Raw genomic sequence first — 27,782 nt, 5'->3', positions numbered from 1 at the left:
TCTCTCTCTCTCTCTCTTTCTCTCTCTCTCTCTCTCTCTCTCTCCTACTTCATCTCGCTCTTTGAAAAACTCTAATTTTTCGATTTAACCGATGCTGCCCCCGCTTCCCTTTTAGGTCTGATTCACGCATCCATGCTTCAGGTCTAAACTAAAAGCCATGTCACAGGTCTGAACTGGAAGCGATCGGTCCGAACAGCACTGAAGGGTGGCCTCAGCCTCACACTTTGAGAGAGGCGCTGGAGTTTTTGTTAACTTGCCGCTGTTGCTCTCTCGAAATTATTAGTGCCGTCAGGTAAGTGAGCGGATTAGTTTTTTTTCTTTTTTGTTTCTGTTTTAGCCCAAAGAGTAAGCGTTCGAATGAAAAATGGCTTGTTTAAAGCGCTCGATCGACGAGGGTTAGTCAGAACTATCTTTAGTTTGTTTTCACCTTTTGGTGCATACAGTTGTAGCCAACTCGTTTTGCGTGAATCTGTTTTTGCTCTCTACCGCTCTCAGCCGAACTCCCTCTCTCGCTCTCTGTTTTTGTTTTGAGGTGCAATTTTATTGGTATTTTTTGTATTTTAAATTGACTGTTGTCTGCCTCTGATGTAACCTACATACGAATCTATGTATAATATACTACATACACATGTAAGTAAGTGTAAATGTACATACATACGTAAATATTTTACATTTCAATGTGATCTTTAAAGTTGCAACGTTTTTTTTTAAACACAATTTACATTTATAAGCATGTACATTAGGATGGAGCGAAAATTAGATTTTCTTTTCGAAGCTCCTGTATCATTATTGCATGATACGATATAAAGCAATATCAGTACAAAATCCAATTAATTGGAAATTATCCTAAGGTGACGCATCGACGATCTGTTTTGAAAAATCAGTAAAACAAACTAAAAAAATCCGACATAATTGTGATTTAAAGCATAGTATCCACCAGGCCCGGAAATAAAAATTCCTGTCAAACTTTATATAAAAAAAACTTTGGCAGAAATTTTTAGTTTTCGTTTCGTGTGTATCCAGCAACTTGAACGAAATCCACAGATGCATATTAATAATTGACATATCGATAGCATGTGTGGACTGAGAGAACAGCTGATGAGTGTATCAGGAAAATATACTTGGCATTTAAAGCCTGCCGCCATCAAAATAAATAAATAAAAACAACAAGCAGAACAATTTTTTTAGTATGTATTTAAATACCCTGTGCGGAAAGAGGCGTGCCAGATCTCAGAAGTATATATATTCTTCATTAGCACCAACAGCCGAGGCGATATACTTATGTCTGTCTGTTCGTATGAACTAAAAGATCTTTGAGATGGTAAGAGTTATGCGTACATTTGAAATGTAGCCTCTCTATAATTTCAGGCAGATCCAGTAAATATTACAATTTTCCACGCCCACTGTTTGTGGCGTAGTTCGCAAGAAAAACGAGACTATTAATAAAACTTGGTGGTGATATGTGAATACTTGCAAGTGTCTGCCTATATTTTATACATTTTAAACAAATTTTATTCAAATCGACCTACTATATCATATAGCTGCCACACGTAAAAAAAAAAAAACTTTTTTGCTCACCACGTTGGAATCGAGCATGGGGCGGAGTTCCATACTGGATAAACAAAAATTCACATATTTGAATTCTATTATAGTATTGTTTAACTGTCAACATTTAATTTTGTTTTCCAAGTGAAGGCATGTTTTTAAATCACTTAAAATAAAATTCACGAAACATCACTCAAACTGCAGTGGTTTTATTATGGCTTATAGGAAGATGAATTTTTTCATCATAGCACTATTTTTGAATTTTAAATGAAGCCTTATTATGATAATTCCAAACAAACCCCTTAATTCACGTTGGGCAGGTTTGCAAATATGACCAGATGATTCTCCACCATAGATTTCAATGTCTAATATATTATCGGAAGCTTAATTAATCCAATTATGTAAACACAGAAAGAAGAAAAAAATTATTAATTTTCTTATTTTAAAAATGTATAAAGTTTGTGAAAATATAATGCTCTTTAAGATCAGCTGAGTGATTTTTAAGTAATGTTGAATAACGGACGCTCAACTATAGAGATAAGCTTTTAAAAAATGCTAGATTTTAAAAATTAAATAAAGTTTGATTACAGAAAAATTTGTTAAATGATGGTGACAACTTGTGCTCCAGGAACATTCGGATCTACGCAAGCATAAGCAAACTCTTGTCAAAACTCGATGTATGTGTGCCTCACGATTTGTCTAAAAATTACATAATGAATCAAATTTCCATCTGCGAATCCTCATCTAAAATTAATGACATTGATCCATTTCTTAAACAATTGTCAACAGTTAAACCGTTTGAAGATTGCAATTGGCCGGAAGCGACCAGAATTTTTTTTTTTTTTTTTTTTTTTTTTATAAAAAATTTGTATATTTTATTTAAACTGGTTTTCTGCTACCATTAGTGGCAACTTAATCTAGTTTTACATTTAAGGGAAGGAACAATTGATCACAGGAGATACATATATAGAATTATGTTATTTACAGTATATTATTTACAAAATTTACAAATTAATGAAGGAACCTAGTAGGGAGATCCAATGGATGGCACCTTTTGAGTCTTCTCTTTCTGGGTTTGGTAGTTAGTCGTCTGGCTAGCGCGTTAGGATGACCACCAAGGCGTTGAACGTAATTCGAGGCCTGTAGTTGCATAACATCGCCCACTTTCGAACCTTTAAGTCTCTTTCGATGTCCCTATTTCGCATGTACCATGGTGCGTTGCATATTCGCCTCAGGATTTTTGATTGGGCAACTCTGATTTTGTTTAAGTTTGTTTTTGCCGCAATGCCGTAAATTTGAAGTGCATATTTCCATATGGGGCTTAATATGGATTTATAAATAGTGACTTTGCTGTACAATGACAGCTTATTTCTGGGAGCCAGTAACCACGCCATTTTTCTGGCCTTTGCCATTACCGATTGTCGGACCATTGTTGTATGTGCTTGGAAATTGAGTTCCCTGTCCAGTACAACACCTAAATATTTGTGGGAGCTCTTGTGCATAAGGGTGGAGCCCAGCATCGTAATGCCGCTGCACGACAATGTCCTTGTAGCAAAGGTAACATTTGCGCATTTGCTGCTGTTGACGCCTATATTCCATTTCGCAGCCCATTTCTCAAAGCTGCACACGTATTGCTGCAAGGCTTCCGTAGCTAGAAAAATGCTTGGACTTCTGGTCAACACAGCAGTGTCATCCGCGTAGGTTGCTATCAGCACATCGTCCTCGTCTAATCCAGTTATAACGCTTGAGGTAGGCATATCGGCTGTAAACAGAGTGTATAGCGTAGGACCAAGAACGCTGCCTTGAGGGACGCCTGCGCAGATTGGGCGCTTCGAAGATATTGCGCCGTCGACAACTACTCTGAAGCTTCTGTTCTTGAGAAAGCTACTTACAAGTTGGAATAGCTGCGGCGTTAGGATGTTCTTGAGTTTAAAGAGGAGGCCATCATGCCACACCCTGTCAAAAGCTTGCTGAATGTCCATGAACACAGCTACTGAATACATTTTTGCTCCCTTGCATCTAGGGCAAAATTGACCACACGATGAAGTTGCTCCGGCGTGCCATGACCTTGTCTGAATCCAAACTGCCACTTTGGAATTCTTTGAATCACGGGATCGAGCTGCAGCATACGGTTGAGGATTACCCTTTCCGTCATTTTCCCTAGCGCTGAGAGCAGACTAATTGGTCTGTATCCATCAACTTCTGTGTGTAGTTTCTCTGGTTTTGGTACCATAGTTATCAGTGCGGTTTTCCAGCTGTTTGGGAAGTGACCCAGCCTGAGTATACTGTTGAGGAGCAAAACTATAAACAGCAGGGCTTTTTTGGGCATGAGTTTTAAGGTCTTGTTATCTAAAAGATCCTCTCCCGGTGATTTTTTGGCCTTCAGATTCTTGATTTGCTGCACCACCTCTTGCAGTGTGACTGGCTTTGTAGGCAAGGACATTTGAAACGGCTCATCCAAACGTAGCTCAACCGCCCTTCGAATAACCGCAGATGATAACCTAAGAGGCTTGAACCTTTCCTCTAAGCTGTCTGCAAAGATTTCGGCCTTCTGCTGACTTGAGTAACACCAACCACCTGCTGGGTCTTTAATTGGAGTTTTCGGAATGACAACTCGTTTAAAGCGACTCGTTAGCTTCCAGAGAGTATAGTTAAAGGATGCATCTGGACCAGCACTCTCTAAGTTCAGCTTTAAGAAAAACGGTTCTTAACGACACCAGTTCTTGCATATTCTTTTCTCACTCTTCTTTTCAGTCGTAAGAGGGCATCGGCACTTGGTGGAAGAGTAGCTTGTCGACGGTGACTTGAAAAGCATTGATTTACCGGAGTAGCGTAAGATGCAGCCAATATTATGTTGATTGAGATTGCATTTTCAATGTCATCTGTTAATTTTCGTGTTTAGGTTGACTCTTCTATCCAGTTCAGCTTTAAAAATTCAACACTAGAGCCGCGTGATGCTTGGCTTTAAGTTGTGGAGCATGATGTAGTGTTGCTAAAATTGGCAGGTGATCTGAAGAGAGCTCATACTTAATTTCAACTGAAAGTTGATTTAAAGCTATTCCATTGACAATAAAAAAGTCCAGAGCAGAGGGTGTAAGCCGAGTGTTATATGAGAAAAACGTTGGCTCGCCAGTGGCAAGGATTTCGCATGTGCTGCTGATGATGGCCTCTTGTAATTGCTTCCCTCGAGAGCATGATCTTATGTTACCCCACCATGAATGCTTTGCGTTAAAATCCCCGCCTACGATGAATCTGTCGCCCAAGCTTAGAAATAATTGATCAAATTCAGTTTTACACCAAGGTTGGTTTGGAGGTAGATATATAGAAGAGATTTTGATGCATCCACCATTAGTCGGCACACTCACGCTGGCAGCCTGTATATTCAGTCTTGACATAGGTTCATTCTGAGTATGAGCAATAGTTGATCGTATAAAAACAGCAGATCCACCCTTCGCGGTTTCACTGGGATGATTAGCGTAATATTGGTCGTATCCTGGTAAGTATGCTCTCAGGCCAGGACGCATATGTGTTTCAGTTATTAACATTACATCAATTTCATTTGCACTAAGGAAAAGTCCAAGCTCTTCTATGTTTTTGACTAGCCCTCGTGCATTCCATAATCCGATTTTTAATTGTAAATTAATCATTTTGAAATAAATTTCTGCACAAGGTCACGGAAGGCTTTATTTGCCTCCATCGTATCTTGTATGAGCTTAAACATTTGGTCCATTCTGCTATTTAAGTCGTTTATAGCTTTTTCCAATATTTTAAATTTGCTACTGAGATGCTGATCTTCAACTCCGTCTACCAAACGGGAGCTATCCTGCATTGTGTTTACGTTAATATATTTCTCTCCACGCGATCTTGTCATGTCTGCATAGGAAAAGCCACTCCTAACAGTAGCATTTGAAATGACCTGTGCCTTGACTGGATTATTTTTATTCTTGCTAGTGGTTGGCAGTCCATTTTCCGGTAGTCTGGCAGCTGGCTTAAGCTTCTTGCTAAGCTCAGTTCTGACTGAACAACTTTTAGAGCTGGATAAGTGGTCATCGCCACAATTGGCACAAATAGATTTATCACTATGACTAAGCTCACACGATTTCGATCCAGTATAGTGATCACCTGAGCATTTACCACAAACTGGCTTTTTAAGGCAGTAGTTTCGAGTATGCCCGAAATCTTGACATCTGAAGCATTGCACCAATTCTTTGCTTGGCTTTGCCTTCATCACAGTTACTCTGTGTCTACCAATTTGAGTAATTTTAAGTGCCTCTACAACATTTGGTGTCTTCTTTAGGTTTACGAAAAACATGTTCTGTCTTGTTTTTATATTATTTATTTCTTCATCATCATCTTCATTGATTTCAATATTACGCCAGTCTGGCTTTCTGGGGCAATAGATGTTCATGACTGTATGACCCTTTTCAGTAAACGTGCGCTCAATCAGTTGTTTTGGAACATTTGGATGAATATCTCGTATGACTAATCTGAACGGAGTATCCTCTCTTAACTGATGGTGCCAAAATTCACAATTTTGTTTGGTGAGCATATTAACAACTGCTCGAAAAACCTTAGCATCTTTTGTATATATACGCGAGACTCCAAATCTCGAAGTCCGAATGTCATAATCGTCAGCTGTGATTACAGAATTAAGGGCTTCTTCGAGTTTGCCCATTTTGTTTACTTGCGGAACGCAGATAGCTGGTGGCTTTGTCATTATGCTTTTCTGCTGCTCATTGCCAGCTACACTTTGTTTGCTGGCCTCTGCTTGCTCATGTTGATCTTCTTCGTCCAATTCCATTACATACTCAGCTTCTTCAGATAGTGCAGCGAAGCGATTGTTTTGAAATGTTACCGAAGAGGTGGTAGCAGATGTATTGTTTTGACGGCCCTTGTTTGGGTGATTTTTGTAAGTAACTGTGTGTGTATTTTTCTGGATTGCTTTTGAGACTTTGTCCGTTCTTTTTTGTTTTTTACGAAGAGAAACCATCGGCATCTGAAAAGTGCAATCAATTGCTTGGTGTAATTTTTTGGCTAAGCTTGAGTTAGAAACTTCAGCGGTGCTTGATAAGGAACATATGCTGCCAGCTGAGGTGTTTGCTGTTGAGTAATTTGGTTGACAGCTCCCATTTGAGAAAGTTAATGTGCTCGTAGTAATAGTGCTTGTAGTCGTTGCGATCAAGTTACTATTGTTGAAGGTTCCAATTGATTTGTTCAGATCATTGGCTAGACTGGCACGCAGCTCTGCTGATGTACCAGCGATTCTCCTCATCTTTTCAATCGCACACAGCTTACCAATAAGCTGGGGATGATCAGATGAGTCTCCTTCCATTATTGGGCAATTCACAAAATTTGTTTATTTCAAATTTGCGATTGCCCAGAATCAAGAATTGTTTGCTGATAAGAAAACTGAGCTTTTGATGCCCCTCGTTTGCGGCTGCGCGCAGAGCGAGGGCAGTAGTCTTGCCCACTGGACAAAAGCTTACTTCGTTTGCGTTGTTTTTTTTTATCTCTTGTTACCAACACCGCTAAGCAGTGTCTAAAAATAGATATAAGTGCAAGATAAGCACACAGAATTCAGTTTGGTTATTTAGAACTTTTCACAGCGCGACACGTCCGTCTTCAACGAATGCATGAGAAGTACTGAAGCGACCAGAATTGGCCAGAGGAAAGGTATAGCGTTCCATTGGGACAACGCTAGACCACACACATCAATTATGACACGAACCAAACTTAGGGAGTTTAGGGAGGAAGTTCTAATCATTAGAATCTAATGCATCCACTATTCATATAATCCGGATCTAGCACCAAGCGATTATAATCATATTCTGTACTTACAAAATTTTCTTGATGAAAAAAAAAGTTAATCAATTGAGGACTGAAACTATATAAGTCAAGTTTTTTAACAGCAAGGATCAGAGCTTGTTCAAAAGTGGAATTTTAAAACTATCCTTACAATGGCAACAAGTCATTGATCAAAACGGAAAATATTTGACTTAAATCGGTAAACCCAAGCCCCAAAATAGGGTATAAAAAATAAATTTCTTTTTCCCCAACCTAATATGTTGATTTATTAAAAATAAAATTGAAAATTCCTTATTTTTCGATGAAAAAATGAAAACTATGATGTATATATATTTAAATTTTAATTTTTATTTAAAAATCTTAACTTGTAATATTAATTATAACCTATAATCATTAAAAGTGGCGAAAAAATAGTATCTCACAAAAAAACCTCTACACGAGGTAAAAGTCTAGTGACGAAAGCAATTTCCAGCCCCAAAATTTCGGATATCCAATATTGTGTCAAACAAAATTCAGTTTAATATAAAAAGTTTAAATAAAAATATAAATTAATAAAAAAAAAAGAAAATTGGGATATTGCACTGTGCGCAAAAGCTTCTTTGTACATAAAAATTACTTTTTGCGCAGTGCCGAATGCCAATGTTCTTTTTAGTTTACCACTTACACCGCCTTATCGCAGGTGAGTAAGAATGCTTAGTCTTAGTATGCCATTTTGTAATTTAGGAGTTAACCTTTCGATCGGTATATAACTCGATCTGATCGGACAATCATAGCAAACTTTCGATATTAGCTGTATATATTGCTAGTCGCCTTTCGCACCCTTCGTGCTGCTTTCGTCACTAGCGTTTTTTATTATAAAATCAAAAATACAAATTATTTGTACTATTTATTATACAGTCGAACTTCCCTAACTCGAATCACCATTATCGAAAAAAAAGTTCGACCTACTATATAGCGACTTCGAGTAATGGAATTTTTATTTTTAAAGTTTTTTAAAAGAAACTACAAATTCATTCCTGTTAAATTGTGATCTTTATAATTATACCTACTACTTTAAGAATAAGTAAAAGGGTATATTGTGCTCGTTGGAATGTTAGTAACAGGAAGAAGGAGGCATCTTCAACCCCATAAAGAATGTATGTAACAGGCAGAAGGGGGCGTGGTAGACCCCCCAAAGTATATATATTCTTTATCAGGATCAACAGCCGAGTCGATTGAGTCATGTCCGTCTGTCTGTTCGCCTGTTTGAACGCGTCGATTTCAGAGACCATAAGAGCTACAGACTTCAAACTTGGTATGTAGGTTCCTGGATACCATGGGCAGATCAACTTTGTTTTTATATAAGATTTATTTTTGGATCGGACTATATATCATATATCTGCCATAGAAACAATACATCGAAAATGATAGAATATGCATCTGGGCTGGTATTATACATCCTGACCAAGTTTAGTTAAAATCGGTCCACTACATCATATAGCTGCAAAGAGACGCTCAATCAAAAATGAAGTCTTAGTATGAGATATCTTAACCAAACTGATAGAATATGCATTTAGCTTTGATTTGTCCATTCTGGTCGAAGTTCGTTCAAATCGGGCGACCATATTATTTAGCTGTCATAGGACCGATCGGTCAAATATCAACTTTTAGTATGAAAAAGTTTTTTGTTTTTTGAGATATCTTTTGTAAACTGTTAGAATATGCATTTAAGTTGGTTTTTACATTCTGACCAAATTTGGTTTAATTTGGTTCCATATGTCATATGATTGCCATGATTAGTCGAAAATCAACTTTTTTTAAAAAATACATGGGCTCAGGGTATCCTACTGTCGAGCGTGCTCGACTGTAACCGCACCTCACCGCGAGCGAAGCAAGCCGAGGGTAGGCGAGCGAAGCGAGCAGGGGGCGGAGCACACTTGTTTTTTTTCGAAAAAAACCTTTTATTGCAGAAAGCGGTTTGGTTCAAGGGTTCGGTTCATGATCCGGCTCGGGCTGCTCAACAACCCGAACCGAACCAGTTGTACGGGGTTCGGTTCAGAACCGGCTTGCAGTCTTGTCAAAATTTATTAAAATAACACGAAAATTGACATTCGGCACGGCGCTAAAAGTAATTATTACGTGGTAGCTCACCCTTTTTGCGCACAGTGCAGAATATCAATTTTCGTGTTTTTTTTTTTATTAATTTATATTATTATTTAAAATTTTGATATTATACGCAAACGCAAACAAGCTCGTGTTTGCGTAAATTCATTTTTTAAATCATTTTTGTACACACAATATAATTACCAAATGCACCGTTTACCACTTTAACATATTTTCAGCATTATTTGTTAATTCCTGATTTCGAAGATTCGACTTCAGTGTAAGCGCTCCGCATCATTTTCGCACCTTTGACAATGATGCGGAAGTCTAAATCAAGTATAAGCTTGTAAGCCCTACAAGATAAAAAAAGAAACAAGTGGGAAAGGCTAGTCGAAAACCCGACCATAGGATTTCCGTTACTTATTTCAATATATATAAAAGTACTTTAAAGAAATTAATGCCTTATAAAATATACTGCATACTTTAAGTTGATTCTATTGAAATAATAACTTTATTAATGACTTTGGTTAGTTATTGTTTTCGTTCTACTTGTCCGATCTTGCTGCGATTAAGTGAGATTCTAGATAATATTAATATATAACGTTATTTACCATAAAAACAGTATTATCTTAAAAACTGAGGGTGTGGTCTGTGGGTAAAAGTTCGGTATCTCTATCTCTTATAGTCTCTGAGATGTAGGCGCTCACACGGACACACAAACAGACATGGCTATATCGACTAGGCTGTTGCTGCTGATCAAGAATATATATACTTTATGGGGTTGGAGATGCCTCCTTCTTCCTGTTACAAACATTCCAACGAGCACAATATACTTTTTTACTTAACAATTTAACAGGAATGAATTTGTAGTTTCTTTTAAAAAACTTTAAAATAAAAATTCCCTTACTCGAAGTCGCTCTGAGAGCGAATTCGCCTCGCTTCGCCACCTTAGCTAAGCTAGACTTAGAACATAAAGCAGTTGTCGAATATCGCTGCGGACGGCAGTTCGCGTTAGTGACGAAAGCAGCACGAAGGGTGCGAAAGAAATTGGATATCAGAAATTTTGCTGCTAGAAATTGCTTTCGTCCCTAGGCGTTTACCTCGTGTAGAGGTTTTTTTGTGCGGTTTTTTTACACGTACAAGTACGAATCGCTCTCCGCATTTATTTTTGTTCGCTGACTAATAAACTTAACCGCCACCAAATCTTTCGATTTTTTTAATTTTATAAATTAAATTAACTCATTTAATTTTTTAGTCATTTCCCAACGTTTTGTTGTTAGTTTTGTAATAATTCTGCCAGCGTCAACTGGCCGCTGCCAGTCCTATGGTCCTAAGTGATCTATATGTATCGTATGAAAAGGTACAGGTTACTTCGGAATTCTGTGTAGAGCTCGATTGTGAATTGTTTGCGGCATAGAATGCAAAATGCATGGTAAACAATTTCGGATATATTGGGATACTTTGCTACTCATTAACAGGAACCAATAAGTTTTCATTGGATCCTTTACACATTTATCGATTGGTAAATGTTCTAATTACATAGCGGTTTCTCTTTATATTCAAATGCTGCTGTTCTAGTTGATTTGCTAGCACACCCAGCTCCCCCACCAGCTTTTGAAATCGTCTCTATGCCCTATACTATAATTTTGGCTCGTATCTGTATCTCTATGATCTTGTTCATCTCTATCTCTACAGTACACGCTACTAATTTCTCTACAGTCACACACAATGTATCCTACGGTGTTACTCACAATAGAATCCAATTTTATTTTTCTGTGTAGAGCTCGATTGTGAATTGTTTGCGGCATAGAATGCAAAATGCATGGTAAACAATTTCGGATATATTGGGATACTTTGCTACTCATTAACGGGAACCAATAAGTTTTCATTGGATCCTTTACACATTTATCGATTGGTAAATGTTCTAATTACATAGCGGTTTCTCTTTATATTCAAATGCTGCTGTTCTAGTTGATTTGCTAGCACACCCAGCTCCCCCCACCAGCTTTTTGAAATCGTCTCTATGCCCTATACTATAATTTTGGCTCGTATCTGTATCTCTATGATCTTGTTCATCTCTATCTCTACAGTACACGCTACTAATTTCTCTACAGTCACACACAATGTATCCTACGGTGTTACTCACAATAGAATCCAATTTTATTTTTCGCTCTACAGGATAAATATTCTTACTTCCCAGAATTTCTACTACTTGAGATTGCCTTCTTAGCGCATCTGCATGTGCCTTACACCATACACCAGGTCTGTGTGTGATAGTGTAGTCGTAATTCGCTAACTGTAGGGACCTACGATCAATTTTTGGACTACTGGCTTTTTTTGCTTAACGTTTGTACTAACGAATTGCAGTCGGTAACTATCTTAAAATGTCTATGCTCTAAGTATACTCTAAAGCACCGCACTGCATACATTATTGCCAAAGTTTCCAACTCGAAACTATGTTAACGAGACTCTGCTTCTGATGTCTTGCCTGGATAGAACGAAATAGGGATACATTTTCCCATCATCTTGCCTTTGCAATAATACATCTCCATACCCATGTGCACTCGCATCGGTGTGCAACTCCGTCTCCCGTTCTGGATTAAAAATGGCCAAAACTGGAGGATTTGCCGGGTTCTTTCATAATTTTTGGAATGATTCTAATTGTTCTTTACTCAGATGAAAAGGACCTCCCCTTTTATGCAACTCAACCAATGGTTTTGCTGTTTTAGCAAATGACATCAAAAAGCATCTAAAATATGAGAAAAACCCAAGGCAAGATTGCAGGGACTTAACATTCTGCGGGACTGGATAGTTTTTTAGTGATTCTATATTAGAATCGCTGGGTACTATACCCTTTCCAGTAACTTTATAGCCCAGGAATTCAACATCTTGCTTTAAAAAGGCACATTTGTTCACTAATACGATCTAATAATTTCTTTAAAATCTCTCTGTGCTCCTCTACTGTTTTTGTTGCTATTAATATATCGTCCATGTAATCTATGTTGTTTTCATTTTTTATAAAACCACTAAATAAATACGAAATGAATCTCTGAAATATGGCTGATCCGTTTTTTAGCCCAAAAGGCGTTCTGAGGTATTCATATTGTCCATGAGGTGTTACAAATGACGTAAATGGGATTGATTTTTCCTCTACTCCAATTTGGTGGGACCCACTTTTAAAATCAAGAATCAAGAAACAACGCTTGTTCTCTAAATACTCAAGGCAATCTTCGATAAGGGGTAACGGGAAATTGTCTTTGATGATTCTTTTATTTAGCCCTCGATAGTTTACACACATTCGAATTTCTCCTGATTTCTTTTTTACTACTACTAACGGGGAAGCATAAGGGAATTCACTATGACGAATAATTTTATTTTCTAAAAGGTCCTCTACGTTTTCTGATACTGTGTCTCTTTCGTAATACGTCAAACGACGTGAATTACAATAAAATGGTGTGGTGTCTGTTTGTCTAATACTTATACTATATTTTGGAGGTTCTGTAAAATCACATTTCTTGTGTAAGTAATGAGATTTAATCAGATCCTCACATTTCTCTTCTATACCCTGGCCAAACTCTCTGCTCACGTTATCAAGAGGTTTTTCTTCAATCTCGACACTTGCACAAAAATTACTAAAATCGTTATCCTCGTTTCAATTTTCACTATCACCTGGGTTACTTAAATTTTCATAGATCATATTCTTTTTAATATGATTATCTGTTTCATTACATTTAGAGCTAGTTATTTTATGGTTACTTAATTTGCTACTTGATATTTGATTAGTGATGTCATTTTAAGATTGATTAAATTTATCATTATGATCCCAATAATTACTGGTGAATACTGCCGCACAAGTTGAATGAAACATTTCAGGTTTTATAGAATCTAATGATGAATGATTCTGAGCACTAATGTTCTTCTTATGAACTAATTTTACTTCAATTATTTTTAACGCATCTCTTCCTAATAATACAGGAAGAGGTATTATCTTAGATTATACAACGTTTAAAGAAAAAATAAATAATATATGTCTTCCTGACAAATTCAATTTGGCATTTCAGTTTTCCCCACGTAGGGATAGGTTGCCCTCCTAGTCCATGATATTTACTAATATTCGATTTCAAAATTATACTTTTAGGAATTAGCAATTTATGAATAAAACTAACGGGACTACCCGTATTAAACAAACTGTAAATACTTGTGCTTCTCTCTTCACCATAGAGCGTTCATAACTTTATTAACTGTACCGCTGCGAACTCATCTTCCTTCGGCTCACCCTTACTTTCGACATCATGTACAGCTGCTATGGTTGTTGTGACCTTGCGCGTACTCCAGGATCCAAAACAGGCTTCATCAGGGTGTTTTGGTTGAGTGCACTCCTTCATAATATGTCCAAAGCGACGGCAATTATAACAGCGAGTCTTACTCGTTCTTTGATTTTGGTCATTTCCACTGGTTCCACTGGGTTTTCCTTTGGACGTCTCGTTGTTGCGACCGAACACAGGCGCAGTTACTTAGCGAGCCTTCTCATATACGATCATTCGGTCACGTAGTTCGCTTAGCGATGTACAATATAGCATAGCTGCTGCCATGCCAGTTCGATCTTGCAGACCCTCTATGATGAACTTGACTACGTCTGTGGTAGCCATTTCTGCTTGTGCCGCTATACCACACATAACAACATAGAATTGCAGAGCGCTGTCTTCTTTAGCGATCTTACGCGCTTCCAACTGCTTGCCGACATCTCATGAAGTAACTTTTTTCTCAAAAACCTTAATCAATTCACTTCGCAAGTCTTTCCAGGTTAACGGAGCCAGATGAGCAATATACGTCTTTACAGATCCAGTCAGCAATTGTTTGGTCAATATCCAACGCTTAGCTTTCGACACATCGTACAAAGTCATGATGTCTTCGAAGTCACGTACCCATTGAACAATCGAGTAGCTATCGTCTCCGGAAAATGGACGCACTAATGCGTCAATCTTTTTAACTATAAAACGCTCCTTTGGTCCATTCCGCAAGTCGGAAGCTTCTTTTTCAGCGTGAGCCGTAGCTATTTGTAACTCAGCTACCAGCTTGCGTGCTTTAAATAATTTCACCATTTTGCTCAAATGTTTCATTTCTTCGCCATCACGTTCAAACTTGAGTGTGAGTATTCTGCGCTACCACTATGGTTGTCTCTTTCTCTCTCACATGCGTTTTTCGTGTCTGAAACTGGCGCCAAGTCTCCTAGGCTTTGCGCATTTTCTATAGCTTCACTGACCGTCGCTTTTTCATCAGTTCCCAAGAGCTTCTGCACCAACTCTCTGGCACCAGTATCTTGCTGGTTCGAATCCATGATGGCTTTTAAACCTGCACGCAGCTGATAAATTGAAGCGTCCTCGCCAAAACTCACGTTGTAGCCACTTAGCAGAAAAGCGAACTCTTCTTTTGATTTGCACAAAATTTGGACGTAATTCATAGCCGATGTTGCATTTATTTTATTTGGGCGTATCCCACACTTGATATGTAAAATATAAATAAGCGTTTTATTTATTCTTTAGTTTATTTTATTTACGACGCCTTTTTCGGTTGGCGGTTTTATCCCTCCAGTACTGGGCACTAGTTCGTGGCTGGTGAAATAACTACTTACTAGGAAACCTCCACTACTAATTTTGCCAACCCTAAGCAATGCGTTTCATCATTTCGTTTTTTGTATGAAATGTCCGCAAATAGGGTCAATCGCCACCACATCGTTTACCGCGAACTAGTGAAATGGGTACCCATAGAAGGGGTGGTGAAATGAGTACCCATAGAAAGAGTACTTACTTAGGTGCCCATGCAATGGGTGGTGGTATGAGTAACCATGGAAAGAGTACTTATATAGTTACCCATAGAAAGAGTACTTACATCGGTACCCATGCTAGGGTTGGTGAAATGGGTCTCCAGAAGTAAATGATTAAAAGTGCTTTAATTCGAAATCCATTTTTGTTTATTTTAAATTCAATTTTTTTGACTTTAATGACCAATTATTCAAATAAATAAACAATAAACCCTTTTACTTATTTTTTAAGTAACGGGTAAAAAAAGCCGTGCTAAAATTAAGATCGCAAGAACTATAATTAAGTATTTTCAATACCTAAAGTTTATACTTGATATAAGTACAAAATACTAAAAATAAGTATAAAAATTCTTTAACCAAGTACAAACCTTCTTCATATAAGAAAAAAGCATCTTGAATCAAGTAAAACTCTTAAATTTCTAGAAATGAGTATGAAAATTCTTAATATAAGATTGGGACTCCGGCTCGGCGCACAGAACAAGTTAGTCCAATCTTGAATTGAGTTCATTAATTATTACATAATTTTGCGTTCACTTTCTTAGAATTCTCAACTGGTTCTAGCTTGCCAGCAATGAGGAATAGTTTGTCGGACACTCAGAACTTAAGACTATGATAGAATAATGTTTGTTATAAGTCTTCACTTGCTTTCACACTAACTGAAAGCTTATAACACCCACGCTTATGATTTAAATAATTTAAACAGGTAGCATGAGGTAATACCTATTTCGAGAATATTTCATGCATACATAAATTTAAATCAAGTGTACTTGATTTTGATTCAAGTTTGCAGCATAATTAAATCATGTATAATATTCAAATTTGAACGTTTTGATTAGGATTGTCGAATGTTATAAAAAAAATCGTATTGATAATATTTTTTGTCTTCAAAAATTATCAAAATGATATTTAAAATATCGCTTTGAAATATCAATATATATGATATAATTGATATTGCTATTTTTTTCCTTTTTTCTCACAAAAGGTAATACTCTGCACCACAATAAGAGATGTTACAATTTATAGATTCCTTTAAGCATACATAACAATATTATCAATTAGTTCGATTTTGGAATGTAATAAGATACTATACTTTTCACGATGTCGATAAAAATATGTAATAAGATACTATGTTAAACAAACATAATATATTCCATGACTTCTATATTAAGATATAATGTCACTAAGCAAATGTAATTATATATATAATAATAACCAACTTTTAATTCCAATATTTGGATTTAACATACTTTAAAAATACGCGTTGCGTTATGTGGAAATCTGTAATTCGCTACGTGAGTCACAAATGATAAGTTTTATAGCGGACGCTAGCCGCTCCGAACACACTGAGTTACCAGGGCTGGTGAGATATCTTAAAGCTTTTTCATAAAAAAAACCGGCGTGGACGCCTTATGCGAATTCCAGAATTTGAAGGGATCACTTTCCCATTTAACATTGAATTGAATTTATATTTTACTAAATTTTGATCCATTTTGCTCGACTTTATAACTTTCCGCTCGCTCCACAGATTACAAAATGACCAACGCACAAATAAAATATCTCAAAAAAAATATCGCATATTCGATATTTGGGCAATAAAATATCTCGATATAAATCGAGCCTGCTCCGAATTCCGAAAACGAGTGGAATTGCCGCAAATCGAGATGATTGCTGTTCCGAATTCCGCAAACCGACAAGAATTGTCGTTTTCAAAACGTGTGCAGTTGAGCGAGCGAAATCAAAAGTAAATGCTACATAAAGCATTAAAATAATTCCCTAAAACAATAAACTGAAAATTCAAATAACCTTGAACATTTTTGAAGTTGAAGTATATGTTAAAAGAATTTGTTTATAAACATCTATAAAATTTTGCATACAAAACAAAATCGAGCGGCAAGACTAAACCGAGCTGTTCTGAATTTCACTTTACTTTTTGTTATCGATTCTAGCTCTCGCAATTGAAAGTTGCTAGAGCTACCTCAATTGATAAATAAAATTCGAAAAACGAAATTTTAGTCTAATTTAGATTTTATGTGCTATATTTAACATGAAATATTTAAAATTTTTTTTCAAAAATAGTTTTAAGTAATTCTAATCGAATTTAAGAGAAAAATTGACGATTTAATGTTTTTATTATTAAATTCATGACAACTCTGGTTCATGTCGATAAGCACAAGCCAGGCAGTGTCAGCTGGTGACAAAAAAACTTATGCAAAAATGCAAGCAAGCAGTAACCATAATTGCCGGCATTTTGCAGAATTAAACTAGCAATTTATATTATTCAAGCAATTTCTATTTCTTCATTGGCTAAAACAGCTGATACGGTCGATGACTTACTGCTATCGAAACGTTTTCGAAACCGAGTTCGAAAAGTAAAAACAAGTTCATTTCGGTCGGAATTGGGAAGAGCAAATAGTAAAAAGTTCGTTTTCGTTTTGTTTTTACTTTTTGAAACCGTTCAGAATTCGTAACAGGCGTGAATATAAAAGTTTTTGTAAAAAATATCAAAATCAAAATATCACATTTGTCATCATTACTCGAAAATGCCAAAACCGATTTTCCAAAGCTTTACTTTTTTTGAAAGGTAATGAATATATCTATAATACATTAATACAAAGTTCAAGATTTAAACTAGTTGTTTAAACGATATCATTTCTTGAATTAAGTAATGATGACAAATGTGGACGCACCTCTGAAAAAAAGTAATAAAAAATGAAGCTAGATTTTTTAAAAATTCACCTCTGAAAAAAAGTATTAAAAAAACCAAATTATAAAAAAATTCTAAAAAAAACAACATCTCACCATAAAAAAAAAAACGTTTTTCGTCGTTTGGGGCCCCATGTCTATAAAAAAAAATGGGTTTGGTTCTTGTAATAGCCAAAAAGTTCAAATTTGTTGCCTAGTGTTATGGTGGGCTTACACAATGCGACATCATATTCTGCGGCAATTTCTGACAGCCTCTGACACATGTCAAAGTGTTCACATTGACGTCACTTAAAATGTGCTTCACAGTGCTGTGCCAAGCCAAAATGACTGCCGTCAATGTGAACACTACTTGTCATTTTTACAGAGCGCCACGGCTTCAGAAAGTTCACAAAAATTGAACATTGAACAAGCTCCTGCTCAATAAGCAAGTTCCACAAAAAGAATAAAACCAAACCAATGGCGCGCATTTTCTTCCACCAAACAAAATTAATTTAATGCATATTTATCAAATAATGATTGTTTCTGAGCATTCCACATAGCTTCGCTAGCATTCCTTCATTTTTGCTAGTCCAATTAACAGTGTCAATTAATAAGTTTTCATCCAACATTACTTTTGATCCTCTAGGGTATACATTTCACTCGGTATTATATTAAACGTATTTAAAATTAATTAGAAATTGATAAATTGGTTAATCGCAAGTCGTAATCGTAATCGCTTGCAATCGATGTAGAGTGTCTCAAGAGTAGCCACAAACTGCAACTTTGCTCAGCCTGCATTCTAGCAGCAACCAGTTTCCTCTCTCACTCTCTCCCTCTTACGCAACAAATTCAAGCCTGCCAAAGACTGCTGCAGTGCGCGCGAAATTTGAAATAAAAGATAATACAAATAAAGTTAGGTTTTTTTTTACAATGATAATAAGCAAATACTTATCATATATATGTGTGAGAAATCGGAAATATAAGTAATTAAAATTATTATTTTGCAGCTTTCAGTGCTCGGCAAAGATACAAAAGTAGTGCTGCGAAATTATCGCTTTTCCTCTCATGCAATTTCATTCATAGCAATCAGCTTCTGCCCGACTTTATTGAAAATTGTGACGTCATAAGGAATTTTGCCATGCAAAAATACATATTTATATATTAACACAATTATATTTTAATCTAATTGTATATTTGTATATACATAAATTATACATCAACAATTTCATTACATGATATCGAAATTTCTAGCGAAATTTACCCAAAAAAAATGGGTATTATTTCGTACTGTCTTTGTGCGCGCCTTGCATACAAACGTATACATGCTGTCTCGCTCGCACGTTTGATTTGCCATGCAAATGTAATTATTGAATTAAATGTAAATTTCGAAATAACTTCTCTAACTGCATAAATAAATAAAATAAATAAATCAATCCAAAAAAGTGGGTTTGGATCGTTTAATTTTTGCGCTGTTGCCTAAAGATATCATTGAAGAAAATCGTTAAAAAAAAATGTTATGCTATTATAAATGTAATTGTAATTTTTATAAAATAACTTAAGATGACTACGGACTCAGTCATGTATAATGAAGTTCAAGGCTTTAAATATATATATATATATATATATATATATATATATATATAAAATTCATAAATTCATCGGCGTTTTGGAGAATTCGCCCTACAAGTGCGTTTAATTCGATGTCAAAGTTTGCTTTTGTTTTGATTTACATAAAGCAGTGTTTGATCAGCCGATGGCCTCAGACCTAGGTGGCGTTTGTTGTTGCTTGTTATGCTGCTTTATCATTGTTTGTTTTTGATTTTTATTAAAAAAGTAAAAAATAATAATTAAATAACAATTTGTATTCAAAAGTTGAAAAATAACACTTATTCCTGTTTTTTTTTCAACAAAAATTTAAAATAAGGTTTATATTTGATTTTTATTTTAAATGTCCCAAATAAGAGTTATTCAATAACTTTTAAGTAAAAATTAAAAAAAAAAGTTCAGTAAAATGTCTTTTGAACCAAATGGTGTGTTAATAAAAATTAAAAATATTCTTATTCTAGGCTTCAGCAAAAAGCACCAAGTCCGATTGGCACAAATAGAATAAGAACATCTTTAAATTTTTTTAACAATTGGTTCAAAAGACATTCCACTGAACTTTTTTTTTTTGATTTTTACTTGAAAGTTATTGAATAAATCTTATTTGTGACATATAAAAAAAAAAAAAAAAACAAAACACTTAATTTAAATTTTCATTGAAAAAATCCAGAATAAGTGTTATTTTTCAAATTTAAAATAAAAATTGTTATTCAATTGTTATATTTTACTTTTTTCATAAAAATCAAAAATAAGTGCTATATCGTATTTTTTAAATAAAAGTTTGGAAATAATTGTTATGTAAAGTGTCAATTTTTATTTTTAAAAGTTATAACAGGTACGGTCCCCGCTTTTTGTAAATCTCGCACAAAATCTCAAAGGGCTGCAACATAAAATTTGTTTAACAGGTGCCAAAGCTGCTGTTAACAGGCTGTGTTAATAGTATGATTTAAATAAAGTATTTTTTTCTTTTTACATTTTTTTTTTATCAAAAATAATGTGTTGCTACATCCCGTAATTTTGTTGTTGTTTGTTTTTGTTTTTGTAAAACCACAGAAAAGTAAACTCAGCGCTATTCGCTTAGCAGCTGTTAAAGGTTCTGTAAAGAAGCTGATTTACACTAAAAAATAATTTTCTTTAAATTAATAATTGTTTTGTCAAATTAAGTTAAATATCTATAGTACGGTTCTTATCTCAAAAAAAAAAAACAACAAATAGGGGGTGATTTATGATGAATTTATCAGTAAAAATTAGATTGGGGGCTCACTTGGTTTATTTTTAAAAAATCTTTCAAATTTTCATAAAAAATTTAATTTAGCATGGTTGTATTGTGGAATTTGTCACTACTTTGTCCGTTTACCAACACTACTTATGTAAGCGAATTTGGGTAAGTACCTAATTTTGACGCGCCCGATTTATAGCCGTTTTCCAACACTATATATAACGGAATCGTGCAGAAAGCTTTAATTTTTATAAAATGTCGTTGTGGTTGTTATGTTACTGCGAGAGAGTTTCTTAGACTCAGTGAAAGTGAGTTGTTGGACTTCTTGCGGAGTCACAACGTAATACTCAGTGAAAAGTTGAAGTTTAAAGATGTCACGGATAGGATCCATGAGGGGTTTATGGTCATAAATGAATATGTCCATTTAGATGAGGTGAGTTGTTAAGGTGTGAAAAAAGCGCCGCAGGCAAAAAATCGCGCGATACTAAAAAAACAGTATCAGAATATCTTGCGCAGTTTACAAGTTATTAATTAATTTTATACAACTGCTCAAATTCCCCATAGTGCTCTGTTATCGCGCAAGCAGCAGCATACAAAATAAGAATATTCATCCCTCGCCCTCTTTGCACATACATGTCCTTATGTAGCCAGACAGAGAGAGATGTATTCGGGCGCGCAGGCTCATCTCTATGTATGCGTGCATCTTACAATAAGTGTGTGCATATGTATGGGCTGCTGAAAGAATTGACAACATCGCTTTGTTTATAAGTTGCTTCCCTTTAAATACTGTATGTAAACTCTAATACCATGCAAAAAAAATATTTTTAATGAAGAAATTTCAAGCGCAAATAAATATTTAAAATTATAAAAACAACACATCGCATATTTTTTATTATCTACATTTATAAAATTATTAGATTTACGAAGTTTTTCTTTTAAAAATATTAAAGACAATTATTTTTTATGGCCAAAGGGTATTTCATAGCACGCATGTTTTGTGTTTCGCTTGCTGTGCCAGCAACGAGCTCGGCCAGCCAACTGAATCGAAACCAAAAATAATTTCCCTCAAACGACGCGTCCACCGAAAAATTACCCTGTGGACGTCCCGTCATATTTTTAGCTGAGACACTTTCAGTTGTATGGGATGACTTCTCTATAGGTTATTTGCTTAATGGTCTAAGAAACTCTCTCGCAGTAACATCACAACCTGTGCACGACATTTTATAAAAATTAAAGATTTCTGCACGATTCCGTTATATATAGTGTTGGAAAACGGCTATAAATCGGGCGCGTCAAAATTCGGTAATTACCCAAATTCGCTTACAAAAGTAGTGCTGGCAAACGGACAAAGTAGTGACAAATTCCACAATACAACCATACAAAATTAATTAATTACCCAAATCAATATTATAAAAGCTAAATAAGCCGAATTGTTTGTAAAGCTGGGTATGGACATAAGATAAAAGCTGTGCGCTTAAAGTCAAATCCATATAAAATTTTATCTGGCTAATTTAGCAACTGTTTTTTTTTTAATGGATTTGACATTTAGCGCACAGCTTTTACCTTATGTCCATACCCAGCTTAAACTGTTAATAAATAAATGCAGCGTTTGGTATGCTTATCGATACAACGCGTTGAATGTCATATCGATATTTACTTTGCATAAGTATCGCTTCTTTGCATCAATAAAAAGCGATACCCATCATCGATAGTTGAAAATAAATTTTGGCGGCGAGAGATCGGTGGGAGCGCTACAGAACAATTTGCAGCCACAGCAACAGGCATATTGTTATGGCCAACAACAACAGCAGCAATGCAACCAGCAACAAAAAGAACAACAGCAAAAGGCACAGAAGCAAATGCAGATGAAGAAGCAACCAAATAACTCAAATATTTTGAAAAACTTTTTTGTTTTTTAAGTCATCTTGACAAAACTCACAGATTTGCTTTTGCACGCCAAGTCTCCAATTTTTTTTTTACCAAATCTAGATATCTTCCCGTCAAATCTGGAGACTACTCCAAAGTCCAATTGCAGAGGCAGCGGGAAGCGTGAATATAATTATTCTTTTCTCTTTCAAAAAATGTTATTCGGATTTACATACATATATCAGTGTTTGGTCAGCTGGCGAGTTTAGTACCTAGGTATTGCAGAGAATGATGTGTTAGACCCAAGTGCAATAAGGCGCGGGTTCATTTAAAGATTTTATTTTTTAATTTAATTTTATTAATATTTTTTAAATTTAACGATGTTTGAAAATTTGGTCAAAATCGGGATACTATATAATATACATAGCTGCCATAGGAACAATCGGGTTCACAATAAGCTTTAGTATGAAAATTATTTTTGTTTTTTAAGCTATCTCAACCTAGCTTACAGATTGCAAGGGCAGCGGGCAAGGTGAAAAATCATAATTTTCTTAATTGAAGAATTGATATCTCTTAAACTACTGGTTTAACTCTTAAACTTTATATTAATGAATAATAGATATATTCATTAGCTTTCAGAAAAAGTAAAGCTTTTTAAAATCGGTTTTGGCATTCTCGAGTAATGATGACAAATGTGGGCGCACCTCTGAAGAAACTAATTAGAAGAAGCTACATTTTTAAAAATTTAAAAAAAAAATGTTTTTCGTCGTTTGGGGTCCCAAATCTATCCAAAAAAGTAGGTTTGGTTCTTGTAATTTTTTGGCTGTTGCCTAGTGTAATAATTGCTTCGTACGAACGGTGAAAAAACGTAGTAGTCTAATTTTTATAAGAAGTTATCATGTCATTTAGCAGGTACTGATTACTGATCCATCGGAAATAAAAATGTGATTACCGATTAAAAACCTCCCAAATTAACCCAATGTTCAAAAACGACCCTTTGCTCTTAAATAACAGAAACTGCAGTTGAAATGCTTTCATTTGCAATTTTTACTCTTATACTTTTTGTCTATTCTTTAATATGATCGGATTTTAGAATCAATAAATTTGTGTGGTGCCCGGGTTACAAAATATTTTATAGGTAAAAATTAAGGGTCCGAAATAGCAGGTTGTCCTAATTAACAAGTGTCTGAATTATTGAAATAAAACAGTAGTTTATATTTGCGTAAAAGAAGTTTATTCAAAATATAAGAAGTGCTCCTCTTTTTCACGTTTCAAATCGCGAGCGAAGCGAGCCGGGGGTTGTTGAGTGAAGCGAGCAGGGGACGGAGCCCCCTAGTATATATATATATATATATTTAAACAATTCAAAACAAAAAATATTGAAAGTTTTTGAAATAATTACAATACAATAATTTCAGAAAATGCTGCAAAATGCGAATTATTGGAATCATAATAGCTTCGGATAGCAATTCGTGGCATCTTGTTGCCAATCGATTTAAAGATCCTCGCAGAAGATAACCTTGTTCGAGAATTCGCGATGATTAATGGCGTTACAAAGCAAAAGCCACCACATTTAAGACAATGCAACAAGAAAGCATCCGACCAATTAGCACCTACGACAATTTAAGTGCCAGTATTGCCATTAACAACAAAGCATCCAAACCGAAAGGCGAACCATTATGCGCTGGAGAAAGTTCAGGACCGCCCAGGGCAGTCAAATGCATTTACGATAATTATGACTCAAACGTTCAATGTGACTCAATCTCAACATTAAATGAAAGTCTTCAAATTACGCCCAGTACATCACATCAGCCGCTGGCAGCTGTAACGACAACAACAACTGATCGACATCACCTGGGATCCGACCAATTCAGAGACCTAAACGAGACCAGTCATAGTGTCGCAGCGGCTAGAGCAGCACTTATTGATGCCAAGTGCAAATTCTTTGGTATCAACAACTACGATACTTTAGATGCAGCTGTGCCGTCTTTAGAAAAAACTAACTTACAAAAGCAAATGCATGGGATTAAGCCGGAACACAAGAACCAAAATGTGCCACCTTCTATCCATGTTCATGTATTGTCTGACGCCGGCGATTTGAAGCCAATGAAAGAAGCAACATCAAAATCAAGTCAATCACCAGACAGATCGTTGCGCTATGGGGCAACATATGAACAAATTCCATTACGAGATTCCGATGAACTACAGCCATCGCAGGTCCAAACTCGTACAAATTCCAATCCGAAATCATACAATTAACGTATTTTTCCAATTTCTGAACAGGCGGTGTATATGAGTACAACAGTGCCGCAGAACATGAAGGGCATAAGCATCGCTGGACGACATACACCAACCCGAAATAGTTTAAGACACAGTCGCATGATTGTTGTAAATAATAAATCCCAACATAGTAATTATACAAGTACCTCAAACAGAATATATGGGCATTTCCACAGAAAGGTCCACCGTAGCCAAAAACTTAAAATCGGTAAAAAACTTACATTTTCCAAAAACGAATTCGAGATACTAAGTTTAAACAATTTATACATGCATTCACCAGAATCAACATGCCTACTGCACATTTAAACAAAATCCAATCTTTTTATATTTATACCCGTTACTTAAGAAATAAGCAAAAGGGTAAATTGTATTCATTGAAATGTATGTAACAGGTAGAAGAAAGCATCTCTGGCTCTATAAGCATATATAAATTTGATCAGCATCAACAGCCGATACGATATAGCCATGTCCCTCTGTCCGCCTATGTGAGCACCTAGCTCCTAGACAGACTTCTATAAGCCACACGCATATGAAGCTTGATTAAAATTTTTGCAACATCCTCATTCGCCCCTGCAAATCGTCACCAGATTTATGATATAACGTTATATTTGGTAATTAACGCTTTATATTATTACTATCTGTGATCCTACTTAATCGCAACAAGATCGGTTCCACAGAACGGCAGTAATGGTTGTTTTAATTTTTAATTTAATACAATCGCCTAAAAGTATATACCCAGTATTCCTATGGTCGGGGTTCCGACTATAACCTTTCCGACTTGTTTTATTTCAAATTTTAAAAAAGATTGATCAATTTCGTAGAATTATGTGTTTTTCAATTCCAACTTATTTATTTATTTTCTTATCAGAAACATCGGTTTTTTGTTTTTATTCTTTTTACCCAATTATGTCAAACTGAACATATGTACAAATATATCGAGCCCTATTTCCATAAATAACGTACGCGCCGAAAAGCAAATTTTACAGGAGAGAGTAATTTTGAGTACTCGTGTGTCGTGTTTCGTATGCCGCTTGCCGCTTTCGATATGTATATAAGTTAGCGACAGCAACAAATGTATGAGAGCGAAAGCAAAACACGATAATAAGAAATTGTGTTCGTGAGAGCGAGACAAAACATTTCATAGCCTGTTAGTCTGTTTACAATGTAAACCTTACATACTGATCAATATATGATGAGAGCGCTCTCTTGGCTGTCGCTACCTTATATAATTGTATCATGTAGCTGATTTAATACTGAGATATATTCAACGATTGTTCCGTAACACCGCTGTGAAAATGTCCGTATATTTTTTATGAATGCCTTTATTAACTCATCTTTTGATTCCTTTACAGCTAACCAGGAATCATATTCTACTGACCTACGTAATTTGTATTTCTCGCGCCAGCTCCTCATATTGCAACTGGCAATAGGTCTGCTGTTAGGAGGTCTCGCTTTATGGATACTTATTCGGTCACCGAATGCATCGATACTGCTTAATCCATACTTAAGCGGCCTATCGGTTAGTTTTCTAATGTGTGCTTAAATATACAAATAAATGCTGGGATTCATCGAGTTTATTTTTCCTTTTTTAATACAGCTTTTATTTGCTAGTATTGTCGGTCTAATACTACTTGGACAGAGTCGCCGAGTTGTTGAATATAACAACACGCCAAATAACAACTGCTACAAGGTGTTGATTGCTGAATTATACGTATTTTCTGCACTGGCTTTAATTTTTTGCTGTTTGGCACTAGTCTGTGCAGCAATTAAGTTTGCAGAGCTTACATCCACTAATGGAGTCTGTGGGCCGGCCACAAGCTCAATATTGAGTTACCACAATTGCACCTGTTTGGTGAAAGAAAACCAACATGCAGGGTCATCGGAGCTACTGAATGATGAGGCCAATGAGAATGTGTAAGTATATATTGCCATAAAATTGTAGTGTATGAATAATAAATACCTTTTTTATGATGTGTTCAGCAGCAACAACAGCATTATCCAAAGTTGTGCAGCGATTCGAAAAGAATGGAAATATCTCTTAGGATTCTCGATGGCTCTTAACACACTGGGCATGCTTGCAACGTTGTTTTATCTTGCAATGCTTAGTTGCTTTCAGAATAATTAAAACTTTTATCAAAATTGTACCTTAGTCCTCAAATGATTAAAATAATTAAACAAAAAAATTAAACAGAAAATAGCTAGACATACAAATCAGTTTCGTATATTTTGTATATTTACAAATAGTTATTACATAAATAAAATCATTACAGCATGTACATTTTGTATTTAATCATGTCTTATTAATCAACAAGTGTCCACTCGCACTTTTTGTAAGCAGTAAGCACTATGACCATCGCTGATGTTAACCTTTGTATAACTTCTCGTGCTTATTATCTGGGTAAGAATTGGTGAAATAGTGTAACATCTATAAACTTAAACATTAGTAATATTCTTTAAATATCTTTGAAAATGCGAAAACACTTTGTAATTAACTTTAATTACCAACATACTCGCACAATATTCGAGTAATCCAACGACTAAAGTCTCTTGCCAATATCGGTTACCGACCCTTGCATTAAAAAACAGGAGATGTTTCCTTCTACTTGTAACATATACAAAAAGCTGTGAGACACTCATTTATGTCAATCAATAGGGAACGCACAAATGAAACGCATCCATCTGTTATATAACTTAAACAATTTTCGAGTTATGTGCAGTTCTGAGATGATCTTACACATTCCCACAACTAAATTCATGTATTTTAGTTTCTGATAGCGATAGTTTCAAATAGCCCAATAAATGTCCCTTTAATGGCCAAGCGCTAAAACATTGCTTTGGTTTTAATTAAAATACCATTCAAATGATGGAGACACTAATTAT

At 35.5% G+C, this 27,782-nt stretch overlaps 1 protein-coding gene across 3 annotated transcripts; it reads left to right on the top strand.

Annotated features, from left to right (window-relative positions):
• Positions 1-420: 420 nt before the first annotated feature.
• On the top strand, positions 421-27,178 carry LOC117794331. 3 transcript variants are annotated; one of them, XM_034634953.1, is made up of 6 exons: positions 425-608; positions 24,041-24,839; positions 24,906-25,032; positions 26,255-26,421; positions 26,500-26,816; positions 26,883-27,178. In XM_034634953.1, the coding sequence occupies exons 2-6, from the start codon at positions 24,204-24,206 to the stop codon at positions 27,025-27,027; spliced, it is 1,392 nt and encodes a 463-aa protein (XP_034490844.1). In that variant the 5' UTR covers positions 425-608; positions 24,041-24,203; the 3' UTR covers positions 27,028-27,178. The 3 variants fall into 3 exon arrangements, with proteins under 3 accessions (XP_034490861.1, XP_034490844.1, XP_034490852.1); XM_034634961.1 differs by having other exon boundaries at positions 426-608; positions 26,886-27,178; XM_034634970.1 differs by lacking the exons at positions 26,500-26,816; positions 26,883-27,178 and having other exon boundaries at positions 421-608; positions 24,906-25,010; positions 26,255-26,372.
• The last annotated feature ends 604 nt before the right edge of the window (positions 27,179-27,782 follow it).

The sequence above is a fragment of the Drosophila innubila genome, chromosome X (assembly GCF_004354385.1).
Source record: "Drosophila innubila isolate TH190305 chromosome X, UK_Dinn_1.0, whole genome shotgun sequence".
Taxonomy (NCBI): Eukaryota; Metazoa; Arthropoda; class Insecta; order Diptera; family Drosophilidae; genus Drosophila; species Drosophila innubila.
Note: the sequence above shows the minus strand (reverse complement) of the source record. Positions and strands in the feature narration are given on the sequence as shown.